Source organism: Ictalurus furcatus, chromosome 17, assembly GCF_023375685.1.
Source record: "Ictalurus furcatus strain D&B chromosome 17, Billie_1.0, whole genome shotgun sequence".
NCBI lineage: Eukaryota > Metazoa > Chordata > Actinopteri > Siluriformes > Ictaluridae > Ictalurus > Ictalurus furcatus.
Window position 1 is genome coordinate 8,389,431 of NC_071271.1, and position 26,096 is coordinate 8,415,526.

General features: G+C 36.3%; 1 protein-coding gene across 1 annotated transcript in view; it reads right to left on the reverse strand.

The window, feature by feature from the left end:
- The window catches only part of cadm1b (cell adhesion molecule 1b), a 207,219-nt gene extending 187,975 nt beyond the window's left edge, over positions 1–19,244 (reverse strand). The window contains exon 1 of the mRNA XM_053646293.1: positions 19,082–19,244. Within this exon, the coding sequence (XP_053502268.1) occupies positions 19,082–19,157 (76 nt within the window). The 5' untranslated portion in view covers positions 19,158–19,244. The remainder of the gene's footprint in view (positions 1–19,081) is intronic.
- Between the last annotated feature and the right edge of the window lie 6,852 nt (positions 19,245–26,096).

Sequence of the window (26,096 nt, forward strand, 5' to 3'; positions counted from 1 at the left end):
CATGAAAAGTATATTCCCAATGATATTTTAAAAATTGTAGCATCCTATGCTAGGAACAGGGAATTGTTCAACCATGACATCCTGTTTCACAGGGGTATAAATATGATGCAACACATAGGCCAAATTCCCTTAATCATTCATAACAATGGGTAAGACCAAGGAATATAGCTGTGATGTGCGGCAAAATGTTGTTGAGCTTCACAAAATGGGAAGTGGCTACAAGGAATAACACAAGCATTGAAAATGCCCATTTCCACCATCAGGGCAATAATTAAGAAGTTCCAGTCAACTGGAAATGTTGTGAATCAACCTGGAAATAGACGTTTGTTTATGTTGTCTCAACGCACTGTTAATAGGATGTTCGAGTGACCAAAAAATCTCCAAGGATCACAGCTGGAGAACTGCAGAAGTTAGTTGCATCTTGGGGTCAGAAAGTCTCCAAAACTACAATCCAAAGTCACCTACATCACCAGAAGTTGTTTGGAAGTGTTTCAAGAAAAAAGCCTCTACTCTCATCCAAAAACAAAGTCAAGCATCTCCAGTTTGCCAGACACTACTGAAACTTCAAATGGGATCGGTTTCTATGGTCAGATGAAACCAAAATAGAGCTTTTTGGCAATAAACACCAGAGGTGGTTTTGGCACACAAATAGAGGTAGCCATATGGAAAAGTACCTCATGCCCACGGTTAAATATGTTGGTGGCTCTTTAATATTTTGGGGCTGTTTTTCTACCAGAGGACCTGGACATTTTGTTAGGATACATGACATCGTGGACTCCATCAGATATCAACAGAGCTGTTATCTTGCCAAAGAGAGGTAGCAGAAAGTATAGACTAAAAGGGTGCCCCAATAATTGTGTGTGTATATATATATATATATATATGTATATATATATATACACACACAATATATATATATATATTATATTTATATATTTATATATACATTATATATATATATATAAATTTTCAGATAGCCTTTGACAAAAGAAGAATGTATTGAAATCATTCTGTAGCAAGGTTGCAATGAACTTTTACAGGAAACATGGCAAGCACACGACACTGTTGCCAAACTGGGAGCCAAGGTTGTGACAGATGACTCTGTGTGTGTTTACAAAGAAGTGGCAATCATGTAGACCATGCTTTGTACATCAAGTTACATTTTGCTAAAAGTGTTAATTTCCCCTATGTATGGAGACTTTTGGGACACCCTGTAGAACTTCAGCAACTAGTCATACAGTAATCAGCACTGAAATATCGATTAGTTATAAACAGCTCTTTTATGGTAGTAATCACACTCTGCTTTAAAAAATACTTAAAAGCAAAATTAATTAGGTGGAAAAACAACACTTTTAACCTCAAATCAAAATCTCTTCATGCTTTCAGATTCTTCTTAGCAACAGCATTTTTGCCTGTCCTGACTCGCTGATAAAATGTGAGAGGCCAAATGAGGTTTCACAAATCGTCTAACTTCCACGACAGCAACCCAATTACCATAGCTAAGATAACCTCTTCCCTGTCAGAGAGGATTAGCTACTGGTCCGGCAACACCGTTTTCAGGGTCGCACGAGAGCTGCCACTGTGCTCTATATGCAGAACTGGTTGTTTACAGAGCAGCTTATTTTCATTTGTGTATAAAACCCTAAATTGACAGATGTCATTGCGTTCCTCTGTGGGCATACTTCATGCTGTGATCAAATAATGAAGTAGTCTGCTTTATCCTTTCATTTTGATTGCCCTGTTTATTCATCTTACAAAGGTATCTTCTCTATCTTCCACACCTTACGCTGGCTTCAAACACATGTCAGTTGAAGCCTTTGGCAAGAATTCTAAGATATTGAGTTTAGTTATTAACCTTGTAGGTGGTATATCAAGAAATATTATAAACAGCACAGCAATGGTTATTATAGTACTTTGTTACTGCTGAACTAGGAGTGTAACACAGTGCCACTATGTGTGCCTGTTTAGTGCACCGAATATCCATCCATCCATTTTCTGTACCACTTAATCCTATTCACACACTACTGACAATTTAGAGATGCCAGTTAGCCTACAACCCCAGTCAGTAAACCCCCTGAAGCACGGGGAGAACATGCAAACTCCATGCACTTGTCAGTGAAGCACATGTGCTATTATCTCACTTAGCAAAATAGAGGCTAAAACTCTAAACACAATTTAAAACTGTTATTCATATATATTAGCCCATGCTATAAAGTATTACAGTATTTAGAAACATAAATGTTATTGTTATTTTTATGACTTTCAGTAGCAATGTTTAAATCCTCCAAATCTTTAAGTGAAGGGTTTTTTTTTTTATTCTTTATTTTAGGGGGACTTCAAAATGCCAAACATTTGTTTATGGGTCTTTAAAACGTAAACAAGCTCTACTTACCTTTTTCTTGGTAAGGGACCTGAACCTCATGAAGCATCGATATAATTGTTACTAGAATCATGGGTTGTGATAGAATAAGGGATTTTGTGATTTTGCAATCACAGAAATGTACGCAAAATCAAGCAAATTCCTCTATATTCGGAGGAGCTTGAAATGTTTCAAAATTACCACAGATTTTCCACAGTTTTGGGCCGAGACGTGTCGTGTGACATCATCACAGTGCACATTCAGTCAAAGCCCGCTTCGAGTCATTTGCGTCGAACATGAGTACAGCTAAAAGGTCTCATTAAGTAACAAACATCACTGCAAAAGACAATTTCGTGCCACTGCAATTTCGCAAATTCAAATAGTTTTCCACAAAAAAAGCACAAAAAACTCTGCAATTTGCATCACAATTTTTTTTTTTTTTTTTTTTTTAAAGCTACAGCAAAATCAGGCATTTTTGGCCACAACAATCACAAAAAAAAGCTCAGTGAAATCCTGTACAGAATTAAATATTGTAGGGCTACAGATAATTTTGACAAACAATAAAAAATAATACAACCCCAATTTCAAAAAAGTTGGGACGCTGTGTAAAATGTAAATAAAAACAGAATGATTTGCAAATCTCATAAACCCATATGTTATTCACAATAGAACATAGAAAAAATATCAAATGTTTAAATTGAGTAAATGTACCATTTTAAGGAAAAAGTAAGGCAATTTTGAATTTGATGGCCGCAACACGTCTCAAAAAAGTTGAGACGGGGCAACAAAAGGCTGGAAATGTAAGTGTTACTAAAAAGAAACAACTGGAGGTTAATTGGCAACAGGTCAGTAACATGATTGGGTATAAGCATAGTATCTTAGAGAGGTAGAGTCTTTCAGAAGTAAAGATGGGCAGAGGTTCACCAATCTGCAAAAAACTGTGTCTACAATTTGTGGAACAATTTCAGAATAATGTTCCTCAACGTAAAATTGCAATGTAAGACTATGAATATCTCATCATCCACATGAATATCTCTAAGAATATCTCATCATCTACTATGATGACTATTATCTACATCTACTATGAATATCTCATCATGAATATGTCATCATCTACATAATCGAAATTGAAAAAAGTTTTTATTCAATTTTGAGTTTTAGAAATCCAAATGACAGAAGTACCTCTCTTTTTAGGAACAAGCTCCTCATCTTTTAGCTGGGCAGATGCCTGTGTTGGAGTGTTGCAAGGAGTTTTGCTCTGTGTCTTTGTGGAGTTAATCAGCTGCCGAAAAATGGATTTTTCTACATAGTCGATATAGACGATACAGTAAAATATGTATCAACAGACATTCTTCTTTCATCCTACAATATGTAGTGGCATATCGCAAAGCCCTATATATATATACATTTTTGCTTATTTTAATATGAAGAAGTGGCAATAATTCTGGAGTTAACTGTAGCTGGCTAATGTATCCAGCTAATCTTAGCTATTGACATGTTGCTACACATGTAGCTGCATTCTGTGTCCTGTTACAAACATGAATCTTATCATTTATAGTTACTTAGCTCATGTGAAAACAAAAAGCCTGCCTATATTATGCCTTATTCCTGCTAGTTTTTAGATCTAAGCATAACCAGCATATGCCTGATAAGCTTGAACTCTTTTCAAAATTTCAAGAAATCTCATCAGTATTCAAACTGGGAAATCACACTCTGCAGACTTGAAGCTTTTATGTCACCACTGTACGATTCTTGTAGTTTTTTTTTGTTTGTTTTTTTGCACAGTCCTAAAATAATTCAACTGTGATGAAGCCGATTGGTTATTTCTTGATTATCAGGATTATATCCAGATAGACTTATCAGGATTTATCTACATAAAAATTTACATGAAACACAAATGCGCTCAAATGATTTCATTTTGGGAATGTTATACAATGCAACGGTCTCTCGAAGCCACAACAATAACCAATCGCAGTAGATGATGCATATGCTCCTTGAATGGTGAACATAGCGGCTTTAGAGAGAGAAAAAAGTGAATGTTAGTGAAAAAACTGAACAAAAACACAATCATGATGTTTGGTGCATCAACCATCTTATTTATAAAATAGAGGAACAACACTGGGAGACACAATGAGTATACAATCCAGATGGTGTGTAAAATGGTCAGGGTCAAAGGTGAAATGCCGTAAGAAAGTGTTTTCCTTAAAATACCCATTTACGTTGTAATTTGAGGACGCCCATCAGATATGAATGTCTTTTCTAAGTGTTACATGAAAGGTTTAACCCACAGTAATGTACAATATGCATAAAGTGGCAGTGTGTGGCGTCATTTCCTGTTTCCTCTATTTTGCGTTGCAGCTATTCATAAACGTACAATGCACTTTAGAATTAGACAGCTACAGTTACCCTAATGACAGTGCATTTACTCATTAATTAAATATTAGAGAAGACATCTTCCTCACACCACATAGGAAATAATGATGTTATCGCAGCACAGCCAGTTGTGACTGGGCAAACAGATGCTGCTGTCACATCGCCTCCTCTTGCATAAGGTAATGAGATTAACTGCTGAGAGTATTCAATGTCCTGACAATCTTAAGTATTTAGCAGCTCTACTGAAAAGCGCCTTCCCCCCGAGCCACCATCTGTACATCCTATTGATTGGTCGCTCACTCTTGCTTAGACAGCTGGAGTCCCACTTTCTGTCTCCACTGATCAATACTTATCCGACCTGAGGTCCAGACTGCATTCAACGTGACATGATGGCTTCCAACTTCACACCCCAACCTGCATTCTGCGATCCAGATATTAATGGAAATTGCACTCTACGTTTTATTGCACATTATGCTTGTGCGATATAACGATATTACCATCCTTTTATGATATTATGCTGTCACAATATCCAGTGAGGTTTATTCCGATTATATATTTTATTATCAGAATTCAACCTTGTGAATTAGCTAGTGTGAGTTATCACTCAAAAATATGGCAAAAGATTATTTGATTAGATTTGTGCCAAATGTATTGAACGTAACTTTTCAACAAGCAAAGAAAAATATACAATGAGAAAGAAGAAAACCACTCTGAAACTGAAAACAGTGAACTCACTGGCAAAAATTTAACTTGGTCTTCAAATAAACGGCATTTTTTGTGAACAAAAAAACTTCAAAACTTCCTTTTCACAAATTATGGATTATGACTGTGGCGCCAGAGTTTTCGTTTATGCTCCGCAAGTTTAAATTTGCCGTTCTGGCACAAACCTCTCGTATGGGTGGGCTTAACAGCAATTTACTCTCATTGGCTAGTGAGATTTGGATCAACAGCTCGAGTGTCCAGCTGAGGAGGAGGAGGATAATGGAAAAAAAAGCGTTATAGAAGTGCAGACCTTGACGTTGATGATGACAATGATGACAACGCTCCGTGCCACTCCTCAGAGTTCATCTTGAAAAAATAGTTGTATGAGACTACCCAAACCTCAAATATTAATTACGAACTAATATACTGAATAAGTAAGTAAGTAATTTTCAATACAAAGTACAAACACTGTAACTATACAGAGAACCACATCCAGAGTACTCTCCAAAATTCGTGACACAGAAGTCTCTACGTCCTGGTCAGGGAGCTGTCTGTCCAAATCCCACAAGACAATGAGAGTAAATTGCTGTTAAGCCCCACCCACATGAGAGATTTGTGCCAGCACAGCGAACGCACACTTGCAGAGCGTAAATAAAAAGTTTGAAAGCATAAATGAAAACTCTGGGGCGCATTCATGAACCATGATTAGTGAAAAGAAAGCTTAGAAAACAGTTAACAAAGAATGCTGTTTATTTGAAGACCATGTTTACCGTGTTTATTTGAAGACCAATATATGCCACTGAGTTCACTGTTTCCAGTTTCAGAGTGTTTTTTTGTTTTCTCATTATATATTTTTTGTTCATTTCTTGAAAAGTTATGTTCAATAATTTTGTCACAAATCTAATCCCATGAAAGATCAGTCTTTTTTCTGGGCAGTATAACAGGAGATGAGATATATATTAATCTGGAATGATTTGTGCCAATGTTTTCCAAAATTAACTGACATTTCCTAAAAGCCCTTCCTTCTTCAACCATCTCACATGCTCTTGACTCACATGCCCTCGCTTTGTCAAAGTAAATGGAGAATGTTTAGAGTTCATTAATGTGAAATAAAATGTGTTAGGAGGACAATTTTCAGCCAAGAAGATTAAACAGACCTGCACCAAAGTGTCAAATCCAACACTTTGTAAATAATGTTAATGGTGATGATAATTAAAAAGTAATTAAAAGTGCAGGGTTTTTTGACCAGTATTCCCTTGCTTACGTCTGCAAGCCCACTGCAGATAATGAAACGAACCAAAAAGAAACAAAAATTACTGGCTAAGGGCATGTAGAGCTGAAAAAATGTACTCGAAAAAACACTTTCTTTCATTCAAAGACAACTATGGAAAAGCTAAACAAAACCTTTGCCAAGTATGCATATAAAGAAAGAAAAAAACAAATAAGGACAGATAACACAGATCTAAATAGGTGATTAGGTAATTAACTAGTTTAAAACATTTTCTGTATCACATACAATGTTTTTTTTTTCTCTTTTTGTTCAACAGCCCATATCTAGAACACATGACATTTACGCAGCACTATAGCTCTGTTTGTACCGCAGCTCAAGTTACCAAAAAAAAAAAAAAAAACTTAACCCAAAATGCATGGCGCGTTTGGTTAACTTCTTGCAGTTGGGTCGATTCAGGGTCGAACTGCTTTCTTACTGCAAATGAACCGTGTTTAAGTTGGGAACTCAGACCTACTTAATCTACCTTACTCAGACGGTCTTGGGCCACTTGTTTTGGTCCGGAGTGAAATTGCTGTGTTCATACCTGTGCAACCGAACCACAACAAGCAGGAAAATGCAGCAGGGTTCAGTGCAACCAGACTTAACAATGCGTACCTGAAAGCACCCTTTGAGAAACCCTAAAAACTTGATTTGACAACTGTCTGTAGACGTCTCCAATCAGCCCTGCACTTACTCAAGCATTAACACTGCAAAATATAAGCTGCCTATTTATCATTTCTGATAACAACTTGAACACATCAATTTTACAGTTATTGTTCAAGAAGACAGTAAGTGTTAATGCAAGTCACATTAAAGATTCCAAAAAGACTGATGTAATAGTGGAACAAGACCTAGTACTATTCCTGGAGGGCTCATGTGTGAGCAAAGCCAGTGGATTTCTTTGGAAATACTTTATGTGTTCACCCCTTTTGAGACAGCTGATTTAAAACAGCAGTGAAGCGGCAACAGGCGGGAATCCTTTAAGTCCACGAGGAAGAACAGGAGAAATGTCTGGAAATTGAAGCCATTCTGAATGGACAGAGCTGTTGCCTGTATGTGCCAAGGTCCAAATAAACGAAATGCTGTAGAGTTTTATTCAATTCTATAGGCTATTTTAGATATTCTATAGTTTGGTGTTCACTTGGTGCTGTTTGATTTGATGTTCAAGTGCTTCTAGTGTAACAGTAGTAGGTCTCCTGCTAGATCTTGCTACAGATATTAAACTGAGTGTTGCAAAATTACAACTCGTCTTCATCTCACAGGCATGAGAGCATCAAAATAATGTTCAACACAAACTCATCCAAATGGATTTAGATGTAAGGGCTCATATTCAGAAGTTAGAGCAAGGCAAAAATAAAAATACAGTTGAGATTAATATGTAATATATAAATACAAAGAAAGCAAATAATCAAATAAACATCTAATATATACAGCATATCTGATTTATAACCTGATGAAATAAAAATAAACTAATATTTTGTACCAACAACAGCAAAATGAGTGAAGCTTATATAGGAATGAAAACAGTGAAGAGACTGAAACAGTCACAAAAAGATTTACTCTTTCGTCTTTTAATTTTTTACACCAACATAGAAAATAAAACTCCCAACTTAATGCGTCAACAAGATACTTGTTTAATCCACTGCTTATTTTCACTTTAGTCTTTGTTAATGAAACAACTGCCAAGTCCAAACTGCTTGTAAATGAAATCTTACTTGGCCAATAAAAGTCTTTCTGAATCTGAGCTCATGAAATCGTAATATGTGTGTGCTCATTGTATTTTTTCCATGCTTTCATTATGAAATATTAGTTTTTGTGTAAATTGTGCTGGTGTTTTTGTTAATTAGGTAGTTAATTTATAATGATATTAATGATATGAATAATATTTCCATTGAATTGTAATTCTACAATATTTATGTGTATTTACATTGCACAAAAATTGTCAGGCACTCGAGCCAATATTACTTAACAAAAATAAGCCTAACTCCAAGGTCAGAATCGCATGAAACTGAGACATGGCTGTTTTTGGCAAACAACTGTCTGAGTAGCACTTAAGACTGTAGTTAAATTATCTGGGTTGAATATCGATTTCAAAATTGCTGTATTAACTCCTAGGTGTCAGCAGCGCAATGCATAAAATCATGCAGATACAGGTCAAGAGCTTCAGTTAATGTTCACCCCAAAATCAGAATGGGGAAAAAATGTGATCTGAATGACTCTGACTATGGCATGGTAATTGGTGCCAGACAGGCTGGGTGTTTCAGAAACTGCTAATCTCCTGAGATTTTCACATACAACAGTCTCTAAACTTTATACAGAATGCTGTGAGAAACAGCCAGCAAGCAGCAGTTCAGTGGGTGGAAATGCCTTGTGATGAGAGAGGTCAGAGGAGAATGGCCAGACTGGTGCAAAATTACAGGAAGGCTATAGTAACTCAAATAACCACTCTTTACAACCGTGGTGAGCAGAAAAGCATCTCAGAATGCACAACATGTCGAACTATGAGGTGGATGGACTACAACAACAGAAGACCACATCAGGTTCCACTTCTGTCAGCCAAGAACAACAATCTCAGGCTACAGTGGGTACAGGCTCACTGAAACTGAAAAACATCATCTGAAGAAGACCATCATTGTTGAAGATTGAAGAACATCATCTGGTCTTTTTCCAATCTTTAATTGTCTAGTTTTGGTGAAGCTTTGCCCACTATAGCCTCAGATTCCTGTTCCCCTTTTCCCCATTGATGTCAACATTAAGTGAAGCTCTTACCCTGCCACGACAGTCGTGGGATTTTATCCATTGTGCTGCTGATCCATGATTGGCTGACTGGATAATTGCATAAATGAGCAGGGGTACACATGTCCCTATAAAAAGTGGGTGTATTAACTACTCTGAAAAGTATTTTAAAAAAAGAAAATAATAAATATGTATTTAAACATTTTTGAGACTGATCTGAGCCATCTTTTAAAAATGGACGATACACGTTAGACTGTACACTCATCCCTCTGGTGGGTCAGACCTGTTTATATAGAAAATCCTTCAGGATTTCTTAATTTTCTCGAAAATTTAGCAAATTTCAGATAAACATATATATATATACATATATATATATATATATATATATATATATATATATATATATATTAGATATTTAATCCAATATAAGCATTAATAAAGCCATTATAAAGTCAATGGATCCCTCTAGCTAACAATAATAAAAATAACAACAACAACAACAATAAGTAGAGGAAGAAGAAGAAGAAGAAGAAGAAGAAGAAGAAGAAGCAGAAGAAGAAGAATGCACAAATTGTTTTGGAGATTTAGAAAATAGAAATGTTACCCAATCCAAAACATCAGTGTTTTGACTCATTTCCTACCTAGCTGTTCCAAACAAATCCTCTTCAGAAATTGTTCTGGCCATCAGAAAAAAAAAAAAAAACAGTTCATGAATTTGCCCACAGGCCTTAAAGTGTTTTCTTTGGATTTGAAATTGTTAAATAGGACTACTGGGGTTGTGTCACCAGTTCCTAAGTGGGTCACATCACGCTGAGCTTCATACACCCTCACAGAGTACATGTATTCCTTCAATGCGTTTCATAAAGTGTGTTGATATGAGATATAGAAGTGTAACAAAACTAACCTCAGCTGCATTAAAAAAAATATGATTAAAATGAAATGTTAAACCCAGTGAACTGAACATGAAAGCCAGTCAAAGCACGTTAATAAAAGCATCGGATTTCATTACTGCATTCTTTTTTGAATGCCATCTACAGGCAACAAGCTGGTAACTAACTTGAAAGTAAACTTGATAACGAACTTTAAAGAACATCTCTAGCACATTAAACATCTCTCATAAGTGAACAAGCTTACATCAGTGGCGCTGGTGTTAGTGCAACACTGCACCACTGTTATTTGTTTTCTGTGGATAGATGAAATAGCCTATTATCCACTGGATGCCCTGAAAAACAACATAATTTGATCTCTGTTCCTTTCTTGGTTGGTGCCAAAATTTAATCAGTGAGTAACTAAAATAGACAGTGGGCTCCTTCCATGAAAGACAGGGCAGAGAGAAACAATGACATATTTATCGTAGCAGACATGAACTCTCGTCCTCTCATCATATTTGAGTCTCATTATCCAAGCACTGTCATGAATGAAGCATTCTCTGTCCCTTCAGCCTGCATCTCATCTGCTGCCTCTCATCTAATTCACTCTGTTCTGTCCCAATAACTGCACAAACAACCATACGCTAATGCTGTTCCTTTTGAAGAATCAATCCTTAAGATGCTCGTGTGCTCATATTTTTAAATGAAGTGGTTAGTAGTGAGGTTACTCACTAAAAGCTGAAGAACATGTATGTTTTTCAAGGTCCTGGGCTCTGTGTGTGCTAGATGGCTGAATGAAAAGAGATTAAACTCAGTTGTGATTAAACTGTCATTGTGAACGAAGAGCAAAAGTTTATATGTCATGGTATAACACATAGCTAACATTTTCATTACTAAGGAGACTGAAGCATTCCTTTCATGGATACTTTAATGTGAAGTATATGTGAAGATACTCAATTAGATATAAATTCATAACATTTCCATATGACACAAACTAATTCAGTGTTGGATTCGATTTCACCAGTAAGTCATATTAGGTGTAGTATATTGCAACTCTTTCAATAATTGATTATATTAGTTTATTAGAAACAGCACAGAATATTAAATATGATCAGGATATCATGCTGAATATCATATTAATGTATTTTTATTGACCAGCACACACGGTGAAAACATATTTATACCCCAACACAGTTGAATCCTTGAATCTGATTGGTTAGAAGGTGTAAATTATTTTATTTAACAGCATGGCTTTAGATTAATATTAATGCACACATTCTAATATGTTTTGTTTCTTTATAACACAGCGCTGCTGAATTCTTGATTCTGACTGGCTGACAAACGTTCTGAGGTGTGCAACTATTTTTTAGTAAATGCACAGTAAAAGTAGTTCCAGTCAGGTCTTGACCACATTACAGTTCCATATCACTTTGCCAAGTGAAATGAAATAATGGAAAAGTTAGCCTACTGTCCACCACAGCACACGGAGCTAACAACAAACAAAATGACGATTTTCCAGAGATACAGAAGGAATAACTGACGACTCGCCGTTGAATTATTAGAAAAATAATGTGCACCCGAGGTGTTATTGCAGCCACGAGGTGGTAATGCGGCCACAAGGCGAAGCAGAGTCTTGAGCCATTGATGTGCAGTTATTGGAAAGAGAAAGAAAGAAAACAAAAGAGAGCACATGTGATAAGCCATTATCAATATTTACTTATTTATTCGTTGTATTTTCTGCAGTAATAAAAAACAAAAAACCCTGTGAACAAGTAGGCTTATCGACATTTATTTGTTCTATTTTTATATCATCAGCATGAAACAGGAAAAAAGTGAACTCTCACTCTCTTTCTCCAATAACTGCATCTCAATGGCTCAAGCCTCCGTTATAGCTCTAAAATGACGTTTTGGAATTAGCAATGGAGGCTTGAGATGGGATGCGTAATAAATTAGTTCCACACACAAGAGCATTTTAAGGACAGAAACCTGAGAAATGTCTTGAAATAAACATCTGAACAATGTCTTGAGGTGTGGTAACTGTGGTATATGTGGAATAGTTGACTCCGGGCCGTTTACTTATATATATATATATATATATATATATATATATATATATATATATATATATATATATATATAATAAAATAATACACACCCGAGGTGTCAACCATAGTCAATTATTCCTAACATAGTAACCGCTCCTTTTCACTTTAACATTTATTGAAGAAGTCTCGGGTGTTAGAGCTTTGCATAGTTTCCCAATAAAGTAAAGTGTTCAGGACATAAGAGTTTATGTGTTCTGGGTTCACAGTAAAATGACAAAATGCATTTTTTTGTGAGAGGGAAAGAGATGGTGAAGAAATGCTGGTGAGGAAATGACTGTTAATCATGGCTATAACATAATTAATAACAGGCATTAAGTTCCGTCCATCCATCAATCCATTTTCCATATCGCTTATCCTACACAGGGTTGTTGCCTGGAGCCTAACCCAGGGAATGTGGGAACTCAGACACCCTGGCGGGGTGCCAAACTATTGCAGGATACAATTGCATACACATTCACACACTTCAGACAATTTGTGGAAATGCATGTCTTTGGACTTGGGGAGGAAACCGGAGTACCTGGAGGAAACCCCCAAAGCACAGTTATAAAACTGACTGATTTTTTTTGTCAATTCAAAAACTGTGTGGCTGCCATGGTTTGAAAGGGGGGGGGGGGGGGGGGAAGAAAAACACAAAAGAATTAATAAAAATTATCATATTAAAAAAAATTATAAAATGATTACAATGTAAAAATGAAAAAATATTAAGTACATTTCACACAGGCATGCACTCCAATTAGAACTATTTAAATAAAAAGTATGTTTTCACCTAACTTTCCATTTTGGCTGTTTCAAAGTCTCTGTGCCTCATATTCAAATTATAATAAAAGTCAAATGAGATTATAGCACGGTTGAGTGCTCGATTCTGACTGGTTAGAAGTTGTATATTTCCGTATACAGCACGGCTTGGAAAGTAGTTCCGGTTGTAGCATGAATGACAAGTTAATATTTATGCGCTTGTTCTAATACGTTACTTTTTCCATAGCTCATACACAGGGATCTGCATGGCCGAAGCTCCACAAATGATTTAAGACTAATAATAAGCAGATTTTTAATAAACGTTTTGTTATTTAACAAAGAAAACCTATAGCTGTTGATGTGGTGGTGGGGTTTTTTTGTTAGGAGACATTTATTTAACAGGGCACACGGTGGCTTAGTGGTTAGCATGTTTGCCTCCCACCTCTAGGGTCGGGTGTTCGGTTCCCACCGTGTGTGCAGAGTTTGCATGTTCTCCCTGTGCTGTGGGGGTTTCCTCCGGGTACTCCAGTTTCTTCTCCCAGACCAAAGACATGCATGGCAGGCAGATTGGCATGTCCAAAGTGACCATAGTGTATGAATGGGTTGTGATCGCGCCCCGCGATGGATTGGCACCCTGTCCAGTGTGTACCCTGCCTTGTGCCCAATGCTCCCTGGGATAGGCTCCAGGTTTCCACAAGACCCTGAAGAGGATAAGTGGTATAGAAGATGGATGGACATTTATTTAACATTTATGGACTCTTGGTTGTAAGTGTATTGTAACAGTCACTGTGTTTTGCAAAGTTTATCAGCACAGGAAAGTCTTCATAACAGAGGAGTTTACGCTTTCCGGTTTCTGTGTAACATGACAAGCTGCGTTTTTTGAGAGAGAGAGGGAAAGAAATCAAGAGAAAGCGAGAGAGAGAGAGAGAGAGAGAAAGAGCGAGAGAGAGAGAGAGGCTGAAGAAAGAATGACTGTTTATCACACCTTTAACGTAGGTGAGAACAGGAACTAAGTTGACTCTCAGATGTTCCGCACCATTAAATCTAACTATAAACCATTGCACATTAATAAATTATACAATTTGAGGAAATTGCAAATTTTAAATATTCAGTCGATCCACATTTATAAACATGAGATATGTAAACAATAACAGATTCCAGACCGTGCTGTTACACAAAATAATGCACTTGAGGGGCGTAACGGCATTCCATGTGCACGTCATGCCACATCACACCCCCCTGGTGTGCATTATTTTTGTATAACAGGACAGTCTGTCATGTGTTATTCCTTGCATAACTCATGCTTAGAAATGTGGATCAACTGAATATTTAAATTTCCCCAAAATTTCTCAGCCTGTTTCTACAACTACAAAAAATGTTAATTAATTTTTCCAGTAAGTTAGCAGTGAATACCCCTCACCTCTGCCACATTAGCATCTGCTATGATCGCACTGTACAGTAGTATACTTAATGTCCATTATTTAGCAATTACAGAGTGTGTTATATGTCAGTGCATAATTAAAACCTAATGAGCTAAAACTGTACCTCTTTAAATAGAAAAATAAATGACTTCTTCAAATGATCTTCATCTAAATAGTATGTAAAAAAAAATGTTGTTACAACTCAGACATTGTTAATAGATCTTAGCAGATTCCTAGATAACTGGACTTTTCTTATTACCAGGGTTCTTCAGTTTCTTTAATGCATTGTGTTAATGGACTGTAATGTGTCATTTTTCAGTTCTTCATGTCCTAATGCTGTTAATAAAATACAAGACTGATGGAGGGTGATTGAAGACTTGCACTGATACAATTCTCATTCTGCACCGATCAGAAATAATGTATGACATGGAACTAATAAAAATGAATGTTAGGCTGGTTTACAACTAATGATAGCGATTACACATTAATGTTTAATGTGATGCCGTGTGATATATTTGATTACACTGATTTATGCTGGATGATGAACAAAGAAATGACCTAGTAAGAAAATGATCACTATAAACACTGCAGATCAGTTTAAAACCTTTTACTATATTATTAGTTACCATGTTAGAACACAATTTAGCTCTACTGGGTCCCTTCAAAAACAAATAATATAATAATAACAGTTTTGGATGAAACCGACAGAGCAGTTGAGCTGAAACCATTTAATCCGTGTAGGCTACAGCTACTCTAACACAAGCCAGCTGGAATTTCTCCAAACGAAAAAAGCATATGGAATACTTTAGGCTTTCCATATTCACAACTTTAATGGGTGGAACATAAGGATTTTTTTTTTTAAATAAATATTTATTTAAGGAAGCAGAGACAATTTAAAGCACTTATATGAAAAACTTATTTTTTTGGTGTTGGCTTTCACATATCAAGAAGTTCATTTTAATCTGTTTTTCCTTCATGCCACTTTAAAACAGCATAAAAGATTTATATTATATTACAGAAAGATGTATAAATAAATTGTATTGGAGTACTATTATTCATCACTATTTACGGCAAGACACTACAGGTAGAAACAACCAATTTTGGTGACGCCAATCATTTTTCAGATTTCGGGCTGAATTGCTATTTGTAACATGTCTTCTCTTAAATCCTAGTAATAAGAATCTCAACAGAAAAAAAAAGTTCACTGTTTTTGTTCCACTGCATTATCAGATACTTTGCCCTCATCACAATCACATGAGTGGAAACATTCAAACAAATAGTATTTTTAAAACAATATTTCTCTAAAATATACTATATTCAGAACCAAAAGTTTCACTTTCTAGATAAACTTTAGATTCTGATCCCTTTTCAGAAGAGGGGAGTTTCCCAAAAGTGCTGGATTTTCATTTGATTTCTTTTTTATAGCAGTGCAAGAAATAAAACAGAAACAAATAAATTGTAGTCCAACAGATTTATTTTTCCAACAAAATGAAAAAAAAATCTCTCTCGAGTTCTTCATGGTTAAAATAAATTATTTTAATTCTATCATCATCCTAACGTTAGATTTTCGGTTTTATTAAGTATGTTAATTTACACACATTGAATTACATACATCCAATTTGTGTAAATTTTTGAAAAAGTTCCTATGCAAAAGGTACTTGCAAGAATAGCAGCAATCAGCTAGCAAAGATGATTGTGATATGAATTACTTCAAATTAAAGTCATAAACACTTCTTTGAAAAATCTTGAAAAAAAAAATTTGCACAAATTCCACCTTCTTCAAAATGAATAGACTCCAATCATTTTGTCTCAACGGAATGATGGTTGGAAAAGGAAACAGTGTGCAGGAATATGCACAGCCAAAAGCTCAGATAAACCATGTTTGCTGCTAATGAGGTGTCTGGGGCGGGACATACATGTTCCAGGGAGCATTTAAATGGACAAACATAATACAAGAACAGGATGAGTCATCAGAAAAATAAATAAATAAAAATTCAGTATTTTCCCAGAAGAGGTGAACTATAGCTAAAATGAAAGCAAGAATATAAACCAAAAAATATTTTTGTCGATATACTATTGTTTTGCTGTCTATAACACTACAGCGGGTACATATACCAATTTTGATTTCAGTGGCATTCTACTTAAGCAATGATAATTGAGCAAGAGTGTGGTTATACTGAATTAGTACTGAATTATAGATTGTGGTTATACATAAGTAGCTATGGCAGCTGGCCTGAGGCCTCATGCCTACAGCCAAATCACAGCTGTGCCGATATTGAGTATAACCACATGATTACAGAAGTGCAATATTGCTTTTAAACAACAATTCTATGAGAAACAAGAAATGAATATCAAGTAAGTGATATTTCATCAAAAAGACAAAGGTTGCATTCAAATATCCCTACTACAATATTATAGAGTAGGTGAAAAGCAGTACGCCAAAGGGGTAGTTTGTCAGAATTCTCAATATTCATAAAACAGTAGGCGAGAGATACCCAGATGACCTAATGCTTCTGCCGAGATTCTGCAGTATGGAAACAATGCATACTGCGCTATCCCATAAGGCAATGGGACTGGCGCGGAAGAGCTGTCAGAATCAAATGGCGGAAGGCAGCGGGTCGGCTCTTTTAAGTTGTAGACCACATGACAATGCCAACACAGTGAACATAGTATGTCCGGATTGCATTCATACTACATACATATACTGATCAATACATACTGTATTAAAGCAGTAGGTACTGAATCGAATGCAATAGGTACTGTCACAGTACACGATTTCGGACGCATCCCAAATGTTCTGTTTATCTTTGCACCGCTAGCAGAAATAGATCCTAAAGAAGCTACACTCACTTTATAGCATAGATACAGTAGCTTTCTACTTAGCTCATACTGATTTGTACATCCCTGTTAAACAGTCCATACAGGATTTCACAGAGTTGTTTTTTTTTGTGATTGCTGCAACGAAAAATGCTTGATTTTGCTTTTAATTTTTTCCCAAAAGTTTGCAATGCAATTTGCTGAGTGTTTTGTTGTTTTGTGTTTTTTGCTGAAAACTACACAATTGCAACTATGAAATCACAATTACATCAAACTGTTTTGCACAGTGTTTCACAGATGTTTGTTGGTAAATGAGACCTTTTTGCTGTACTCACACACTTGAATCGAAGAGGGCTTTGGCTGAATGTGTGCTGTGATGATGTCACATGACGCGTCTTGACGCGTCCCAAATCTCCAGTAAATTTTGACAAATTGCAGTTTCCTTGATTTTGCATTCATTTCTACGATCGCAAAATCGTGAAATCCTGGAGGGCCTGGTTAAAGGTGCTTCTGGTAAAACTCCATCCCTGCTTCCTTTTCATCATCATTTGGCGAGCTTTCGTATTTTAAGTCAAAAGGTACATTCCTGAAAAAGCATCTTGTCCGCCGACGATGTCTCTAACACTACTGTGGGAACCGTTTCGAACTAGGAAGTGGAATTTTACATGGCGAACACAGACGAGCGGAGTGATAAACACACTGAAATGTCCCAGTGCGGTTACAGGAAATATAGGCGCTCTTGGAACGCTACTCGACCGTTCAGATTAGTGGACCGCAACTAACTGTTGTATAACGATCTTCATTCTACTGTTTTGTTACAATGTTACACATATTTCCTCAATGAATGATATTTTACACTGTCAATAAAACTGTAGCTTCTATACAGTCAAGGATGCACAGACAGAGGTACAGCTCATAGTGCTTGGTAAATCAGGTTTCCTTGTCACATTGCACTCAGAGCTGGAGTCTCACACTAAACCTGTTGATGGATTACATGCCAAACCAGAGCAATCCCACAAGTCCACTTATACTGATGCTGTGAATCGTGCACTACAATGGAGAAGGGGGTTTTCTGGTGTCCGTCGGATCCACATGGGGACAGAAAACACATCAGTGAAACCCTCGTCACATTGTAAACGTGCGTGTGTGTGTGTGGATCCGGAGTAGAGAAAATAAAAACAACGCACAGATGCGTGAATAATGATAAAGGGGGGGGGGGGGGGCGTATAGGCGCAAACGCTCTCATGACTGTTCACTTTAATATCAGGGAACAAAAATCCGGACAGGATCCGTAGTGTAACACTGTGTACAAACGATGACTATTTTACACACGACTTTTATCACCAACTAACATCACTAGTGCACATTTATAGAGTTTGTGTTACTCTCATTATCTCCCTAGTGAATCCATTCCGGAGTTTGATCCCACAAACACTGATAAATAAGACTCGAAGCACTAACAGTCTCTGAACAAAAACAAAGCGAAGCGCGTTTTGTTTATAACACTTAACGCGCGCGCGCACACTCACACACACACACACAGAGAGAGAGAGAGAGAGAGAGAGACCGCAATTAAACGAATCCGCGAGTGCGGCTTCTTTACCTCTCTGCCATAACATGGCTTTATTAGCGCTTTCCCATTCACTGACGCACAAACGCATTAAGCCGAATGGTGTAAACTTTCAGGTCTTTACCTTGACGCAGAAAAGCTGTGAAAACGAGGCAGGTGAAGAGTGTAAGAGAGAGAGATCCGCTCGCCAAGCTCGCCATGTTGAACACCTGCTCCAGACTGGCGGCGCTAAATCACCTAGAGACGCTCTGGAGGATAATGAGATGCGGGGAAGGAGGAGGATGAGGAACAGGGAAACCGTACACCGACTAAAGTGGATTTCCGAGCTGTGCCACATTTATGTGTCAGAGTGTGTGTGTGGGGGGGGGGGGGGGGGGTGAAATACAGCCTTGAATTTCTTCCCCAAAACTTCCCATTAAACTGGCTTTCCATAACATCCACTATGGAGAGAGTATCATCAGAGTCGCTTGTATTCTCAGGCGCAACACATATACAAAGACTCTAACGTGACTATAGGGTTTTATAATAACATGTGGCCATGAGTTAATAGATCAAGGTCACGAATTCATATAATGAAGCAAAATGTGACTTTTTTGGTGGCCATGAATGAACACATTATGGCCAGAGGTTAAGTTTGTCGCTACTGTATTTCGACGGCACGAATCAGGGGAGAGCGGGGTAAGTTGTCACGCGGCTAGGTTGTCACACTTTGTAGGCTACACCAAAGGTGCTAAATCAGAAATGGTTTGACTTCTTATTTTGAAGTCAGTTTGCTGTTTACATGTGGCCAAAGTCACTTTAAAATGAAGTGAGTGTTTTGTTTTGTTTTGTTTTTTTCCATTTAATTCAAACGTGGGGGGAAAAGGCATTGCACATTCACAGTAAACAAAGATACTGCAAATTGAGCTGCTGGGGGTGCTGTCCCTGCTGGAAAAAAACAATAGAAACTAGAATTTGTAATGGTTTTAATGGTTATAATGGGAATTGTATTGTTTTAATGCAAACTTTAATGGTCCCTGTGGGTCTCTACTGACCCTTCTATTTGTTGCCTTCTGTTGGTGGCATGGTATGTTTAATGGATACCATTAAGGACAATAATGGTAGTGGTAATGGTTTTAATGGTTAGCTGATTGTTTGTAATGGTAGTTGTACGGGAAACCATTAGAATTTCTGTGATGGTTTCTACTGTTTTTTTTTTTGTTTGTTTGTTTTTCAGAAGGGGTATCACCCCTGACTTTCAGAATTCCATTTCAACTGCAATTGCTATAATAATAATAATAATAATAATAATAATAATAATAATAATAATGGATAGATATTTTTATACCACAGATCCTTGAATGCTCAAATCTGATGGTCAGAAGTTGGTCATAATTTTCATATAACTGCACAGCTTTGACAGTAGTTCCAGCTGTAACATGAACGATATTGGTGTGCATGTTCTAATACGTTAATGTTTTTATAGTAACAACTCATACACAGGGACTTGTATGGTGAAAGCTCCACATAATCTAAGACTAATAATAAACAGATTTTAATTAAATAGATTTTGTTAAACATATTCTTTAACAAGGTAAACTTCTAATCATTGATGTTGTGTCTTTTTTTTTTTTTTGGTTAGGAGACATTTATTTAACCTTTATGCAAAGAGTCTCGTAAGCGCTTTGTAAAAGTCATGGTGCATTATGAAGAGAGAGAGAGAGAGAGATCTGATCGAGTGAGAGAGTAAATGAGAGAAAAAATAGCAAGGCTGGTGAGGCAGTAACATGGTTATCACGGCTATAACATAAGCGAGAACTTTGCGACAGTGAGCGAGAACACTGGTAATAAACCTTTGTTAAGTATGACTGTTCAAAATTCTGATTTTACATTGAGTAGAGAAGAAAATGAAGCATTTTGTGTGTGTGTGTGTGTGTGTGTGTGTGTGTGTTTGATAGTTTGCTCCACATCGTATTCAATTCAAATGATGCCATCAGCAAGACCATGGTGACATTAATTTTAGTTATGTCTTTTCCTCCTTTATCTAACCAACACTGCTTTCATGTTTTACAGATAGCTGTATAATTATAATCTTAGTGTATATGCTAAGTGAGGCATAAATGTTAGTTTACTGCACAATTTGCGTGCTTCATACTTTCCTGTGTGTAATGACATATGAGCTGCTAATAATGTAAATTTTATGGCTGCATTATCTCTGTGGCCATAGGATGCATATTGTAATTATTTTTCTTAAGAATGAGCTGTTGAAAGTGCATTGAGCCTTTTTATAAGCCAACACAATGTGACTTTTTGGGATTACGGTCTCTGAGATGAACTTTGTAATCAATGTTAATAAGAAGATGGAACATTGCCTGTGTCGCATGCTAGGTTCTAGTACTGATCTGTATTCAGCCTACCATCTGTTATCTAACCCTTCTTTTATAAAACTACTGATAAAAAATATTCCTGATTATCAGGACGTTGGGTACGAAGGTATTAGAAACACAAATTCTTTTACTTCATGTAGCATACAGGTTCTGGTTTGTGAAAGAATTTCAGAAGTTTGTTTAGGAAGTATATTTACAAACACTTTGCAAATGTATTATGTATGCTATATGAAAATTATCAGAAGGATTGTTGTATGGGCTATCTATTCTATATTTTCAACAGAAAGAAGGCTATTTTTAGTTAAACAGAAAAAAGTACAGTAATTCCCCTCATGACGTCAAGATTCAAAATCACAAATTACTTACATTTATCACTTTTACTATGACTTTTAAGATTCATAGTAGCTTTACTGTAGTTACTGAAGAATTCATAGTAGTTACTGCATAATATCCTTTAAAATAAATAACGGAATAATAAGCTAGTACTTTAAAAACAGGTTAAAATCTAAACATATGAGGTTTTAACTCTGTCAAGTACATATACAATTCCTGAGTTTATTAAATATTCTGATCCTGATATTCTACCTCAGAAGCAACTTCATGTCGCCTAAATATTGCATTCTGTCTGTCTCAGCTAACATAAAAAATATAGCTGTGTTGGATTTGGCTATGTTTTGTGATATCTATCCTTATTATGTAGCTGTGAAAATATCACCATTAGTTATAGGCCTCCACACACAGAGACACACTGTAAGCGAGCAGCACTTATTTCTGATGGCTCTGAGCAGGCAGAATCCCATCTAATTGCACAATTTATTTGCTGCTCTATTCAGGGTGTTCACGTCAATCCTCATTCAGCAATGTACACAGATAGCATTTAGAAGCTCGTTTCAATCTCCCACACAGGTTTTCTTTCCACAGGATTTAATTTCACACATCAAGTTCACTTCTGATATCATTATCCATGGCAGCATGCCTGCTCTAACTTAGTTAGAGATGGTAAATGCTGCATGGAGATATTGTACAGCAGCAATATCAGTCTGTATGTTAGTTCTCCATACATTTGCATTTGCTTTTATTTGTTTAGCAAATGCTTTTATCGAAAAGTGATTTAAATATAAGGTGAAAGAACACAATCCTGACATAGCTGTCACGGGGGAGAGTTCAACGAGGTGGATGCACGTGCAGAACTTCTGTATCGAACACAGCACAAGGAACAGACTCAAGGAAACAGACTTAAGGAACAAATACGAGGAGTAGACACACTAGGAACTAGGATTATCGAAACTAACTAAACTAGAACGTAAACACAAAAAAAATGCTAAATAATCAAAAACATAGTGCAAACTGCGTATGAGTGAATAAAACTACACATAATACAATGTTGTAATATATGTATAAAGTAAAATGATGGGGCATGCTGTTATAGGAAAATAATCAACAGTGTGGTAGTGTGATGTGGCCCGACATGAAGTTGAATTACTGTTCCCATGCCAAAGATTATTTTCCATTGACACATAACACAGCAATTCACCAGTGATTACAAGTTTGTATTGTATAAAGAATGACAGATTCTTTTTAGTATATACATTTAACATTGTTGAATGTCTCTCTGCAAAACAAAATAATTTCTGTTATTATGTTTGTTATAACAGCTTTATACAGTCCTTCTCTCACTATCTTCTCATATTCTCTCTCTTGAAGTTAATATTTAGAAAAAAGTGGGTAAATACTAACAATACACAAGAAGAAGAAGAAGTAATATCTAACTCCAAGAGAACACAGAAACTCAGTCTAAAGATAAAAGATAAAGATAAATTTTTATTTAATAACAAAAATGTATAAGTGCTCTCAAGAGAGCCAAGTCTTCACACAGCTCTTGTTATACTGTTTGTGCACAAATTTGAGCTTTGGGACCTGATGTACATTTCTGACCATTTACAGTATCATTTGTTCACCAATGGCTCTACCATGTATATCAGCAGTTCATTAAATGTGAATTTCAATTAATCCTCATTCACATATTCATGCATGTTAAATTCTGTTGAAACAGTAATTACTGTACAGTTGATATAAAAAGTCTACACACCCCTGCTAAAATTGTAGGTTTTTGTGATGTCTGGAACCTTTTCTACCTTTATTGTGAAATTTTAGCCTATAAATTAAAGTGTAAAACAATAACCTGGTTACATAAGTGTGCACATCCCTAAACTAATACTTAGTTGAAGCTGGGGTTGGAACATCTTGACTTACAGATTAGCCGTTTAAAAATGCGCATTTTTTCATGCGGTTTCATGCGATTAGTCACGTGTGATCACATGGCACCCAGCAGGCACACATCTTAGAATTTAAATTCATTTGTTGTGCTTCATACAATAACCACCAGGTGGCGCATGGAACAACATACTGTAGCTGAACACAGTACAATAAAAAAATGGAATGTGTGGACAGTAAGATTTAAGAAAAAATATTACGTATGGTTCACATAAAAATATTAAGTTTTTCATGATAACTTATGAAAAACACATTTTTAATGACAAGATTGAATTATATAAAGTGAGCGTGATCGATTCACGTAGTACAGGTACAATAACTATAGTATTTAAATTAATGTGGCCAAACTGTGTGGGCTAGTATAGTGCAGTGGTAACAAGCAGGGTGTAGTATGCCAGTAGTGTAGGTTGTAATAGCCTACAGCAAAACTTATATGGGGTTATAGCCTTAGCTCAGTTGAGTGTTCATTTAATAAGCATTTTTTTCCACAATAGAAAGTAGCGTTGAATTAATTCCTTCTTCTCCTTTCTTGCCAATAGAAACTTTTGTTCTTTTCTTAGATTTAAAGTTTTAATACTGAAAAAAACTGATTTAAAGTGAACACAGAAATCCACACACTTAAAAAAAGCTCATTGAATTTACTTAATTCACATGCATACATTGGTTCCACATGACTGAATTGAGTTTCATTAACATAATATGTTTTTGCACATTGAACATATATTTTCAATGCCCTTAATAAAATTCTGAAAAAATTCTCCTTATGAGCCACTCCAGGTATGCCTATGGACTTTGTAGCATACTTGGATCAGACAAGCAGCTGCTCCATTCTGACCTCATCCTCTGATATTTCATACAACTGCAATTATTTGTGAAATTAAAATGAAAGCTGGTCAATTTCATTTAATTGTCTCAATACCTTATCCATTTTACAAAGACTTGGACATGCAGGGTGTAAAAGGTAGACAATTTGCAATATACACAAAATTATGTATGGAAACGGCTTAAGGGCAGATTTCTTTTGCGATAGCCTACACCAAAACTTATGTTTTACACACACCATTTAATCGGTAAAAGGCCAATTGGATGGAAACAGGTGGGAGACAGCAACTATCACAAACGTTTTTTACGTACTTTCACTTTATCGATAAGTAACAGAAAAGCACAAAAAGTGGAACTTGGCTAATGTGTTCATCTTTGCAACGGACCATGTAGAGCAACTGTTCAGACTTGTCATGCTGTATGTGAAATTACTCACTAATTCACTATTACCCTATATAGTGGGTGTGAGTAAATATAGATACACTCATTACTGTAGCACTAAGTGCCACTACCCTACCCCGCACTTGGTAGTTTAGACCATAACCTCGTCTTGTTAACACCTCCTTCATGCAGTTCAAAGTCAGCCTGTCTCCACAAGGATTGTGAGGAGGTGGACTCAGGAGGGTTAGGGTTAGGCAATACATCAGCGTCACATTGTTTTGAAAAGTGTTGGAGATAAAGACGTGAGGGTGGAAAGTAGATGTTAGCAGGAATTACTTGCTTGAGCTGAGTGAAGGGAAAATTCTGAATTTCAGACTACATTGAGAACTGTGTGTATGTGTGTTTGTGTGTGTGACACACTTGCTTGCTTTCCAGGCCTGAGCCACTAAAAATGTGAGCGATTGTTGTGTCCGCATTCAGACCACTGCAGTGTATTGTGAGGCTCATGACCTCATTATACAACCCCAATTCCAAAAAGTTGGGATGTTGTATAAAATGTAAATGGAAACAGAATCTCATAAACCTATATGTTATTCACAATAGAACACAGAAAACATATAAAATGTATAAACAGAGGAAATGTACCATTTTAAGAAAAATGGTACATTTTTAGTTACAAAAATTAGTTATTATTTACAGCCATAATTAGTTACAAAATGTTCCTCCAGCTGTTTCTTTTTAGTAACACTTACATTTCTAGCCTTTTGTTGCCCCGTCCCAACTTTTTTGAGACAGGTTGCTGCCGTCAAATTCAAGATTACCTTATTTTTTCTTTAAATGGTAGATTTCATCAGTTTAAACATTTAATATGTTTTCTGTGTTCGATTGTGAATAACATATGGGTTCATGAGATTTGCAAATCATTGCATTCTGTTTTTATTTACATTTTGCACAGTGTCCCAACTTTTTTGGAATTGGGGTTGTATATTTATTAATATTTAACAGTAACAGAGGAATGGCGAACTAGCGAAGTAAAAGTACATTTCTGCGATTAAAAATAAAGTTGAGTAAGAGTATAAGTATGGCCAGTTAACTATTAAAAGTAATTTTTTCAAAAAGTAAACGTAACGCATTACTACCCACCTCTGACTATCCGTGATAGTCAGGATGTTGTGGTTTAATTTTTACCACAGTACAGGTACCATAACTATAGTATTTAAATTAACATGGCTTATGTGTGTGGTAAAATAATGCAGTGGTAATGTGGCTGTTGCAGAACACCAGCAACTGGGGTTC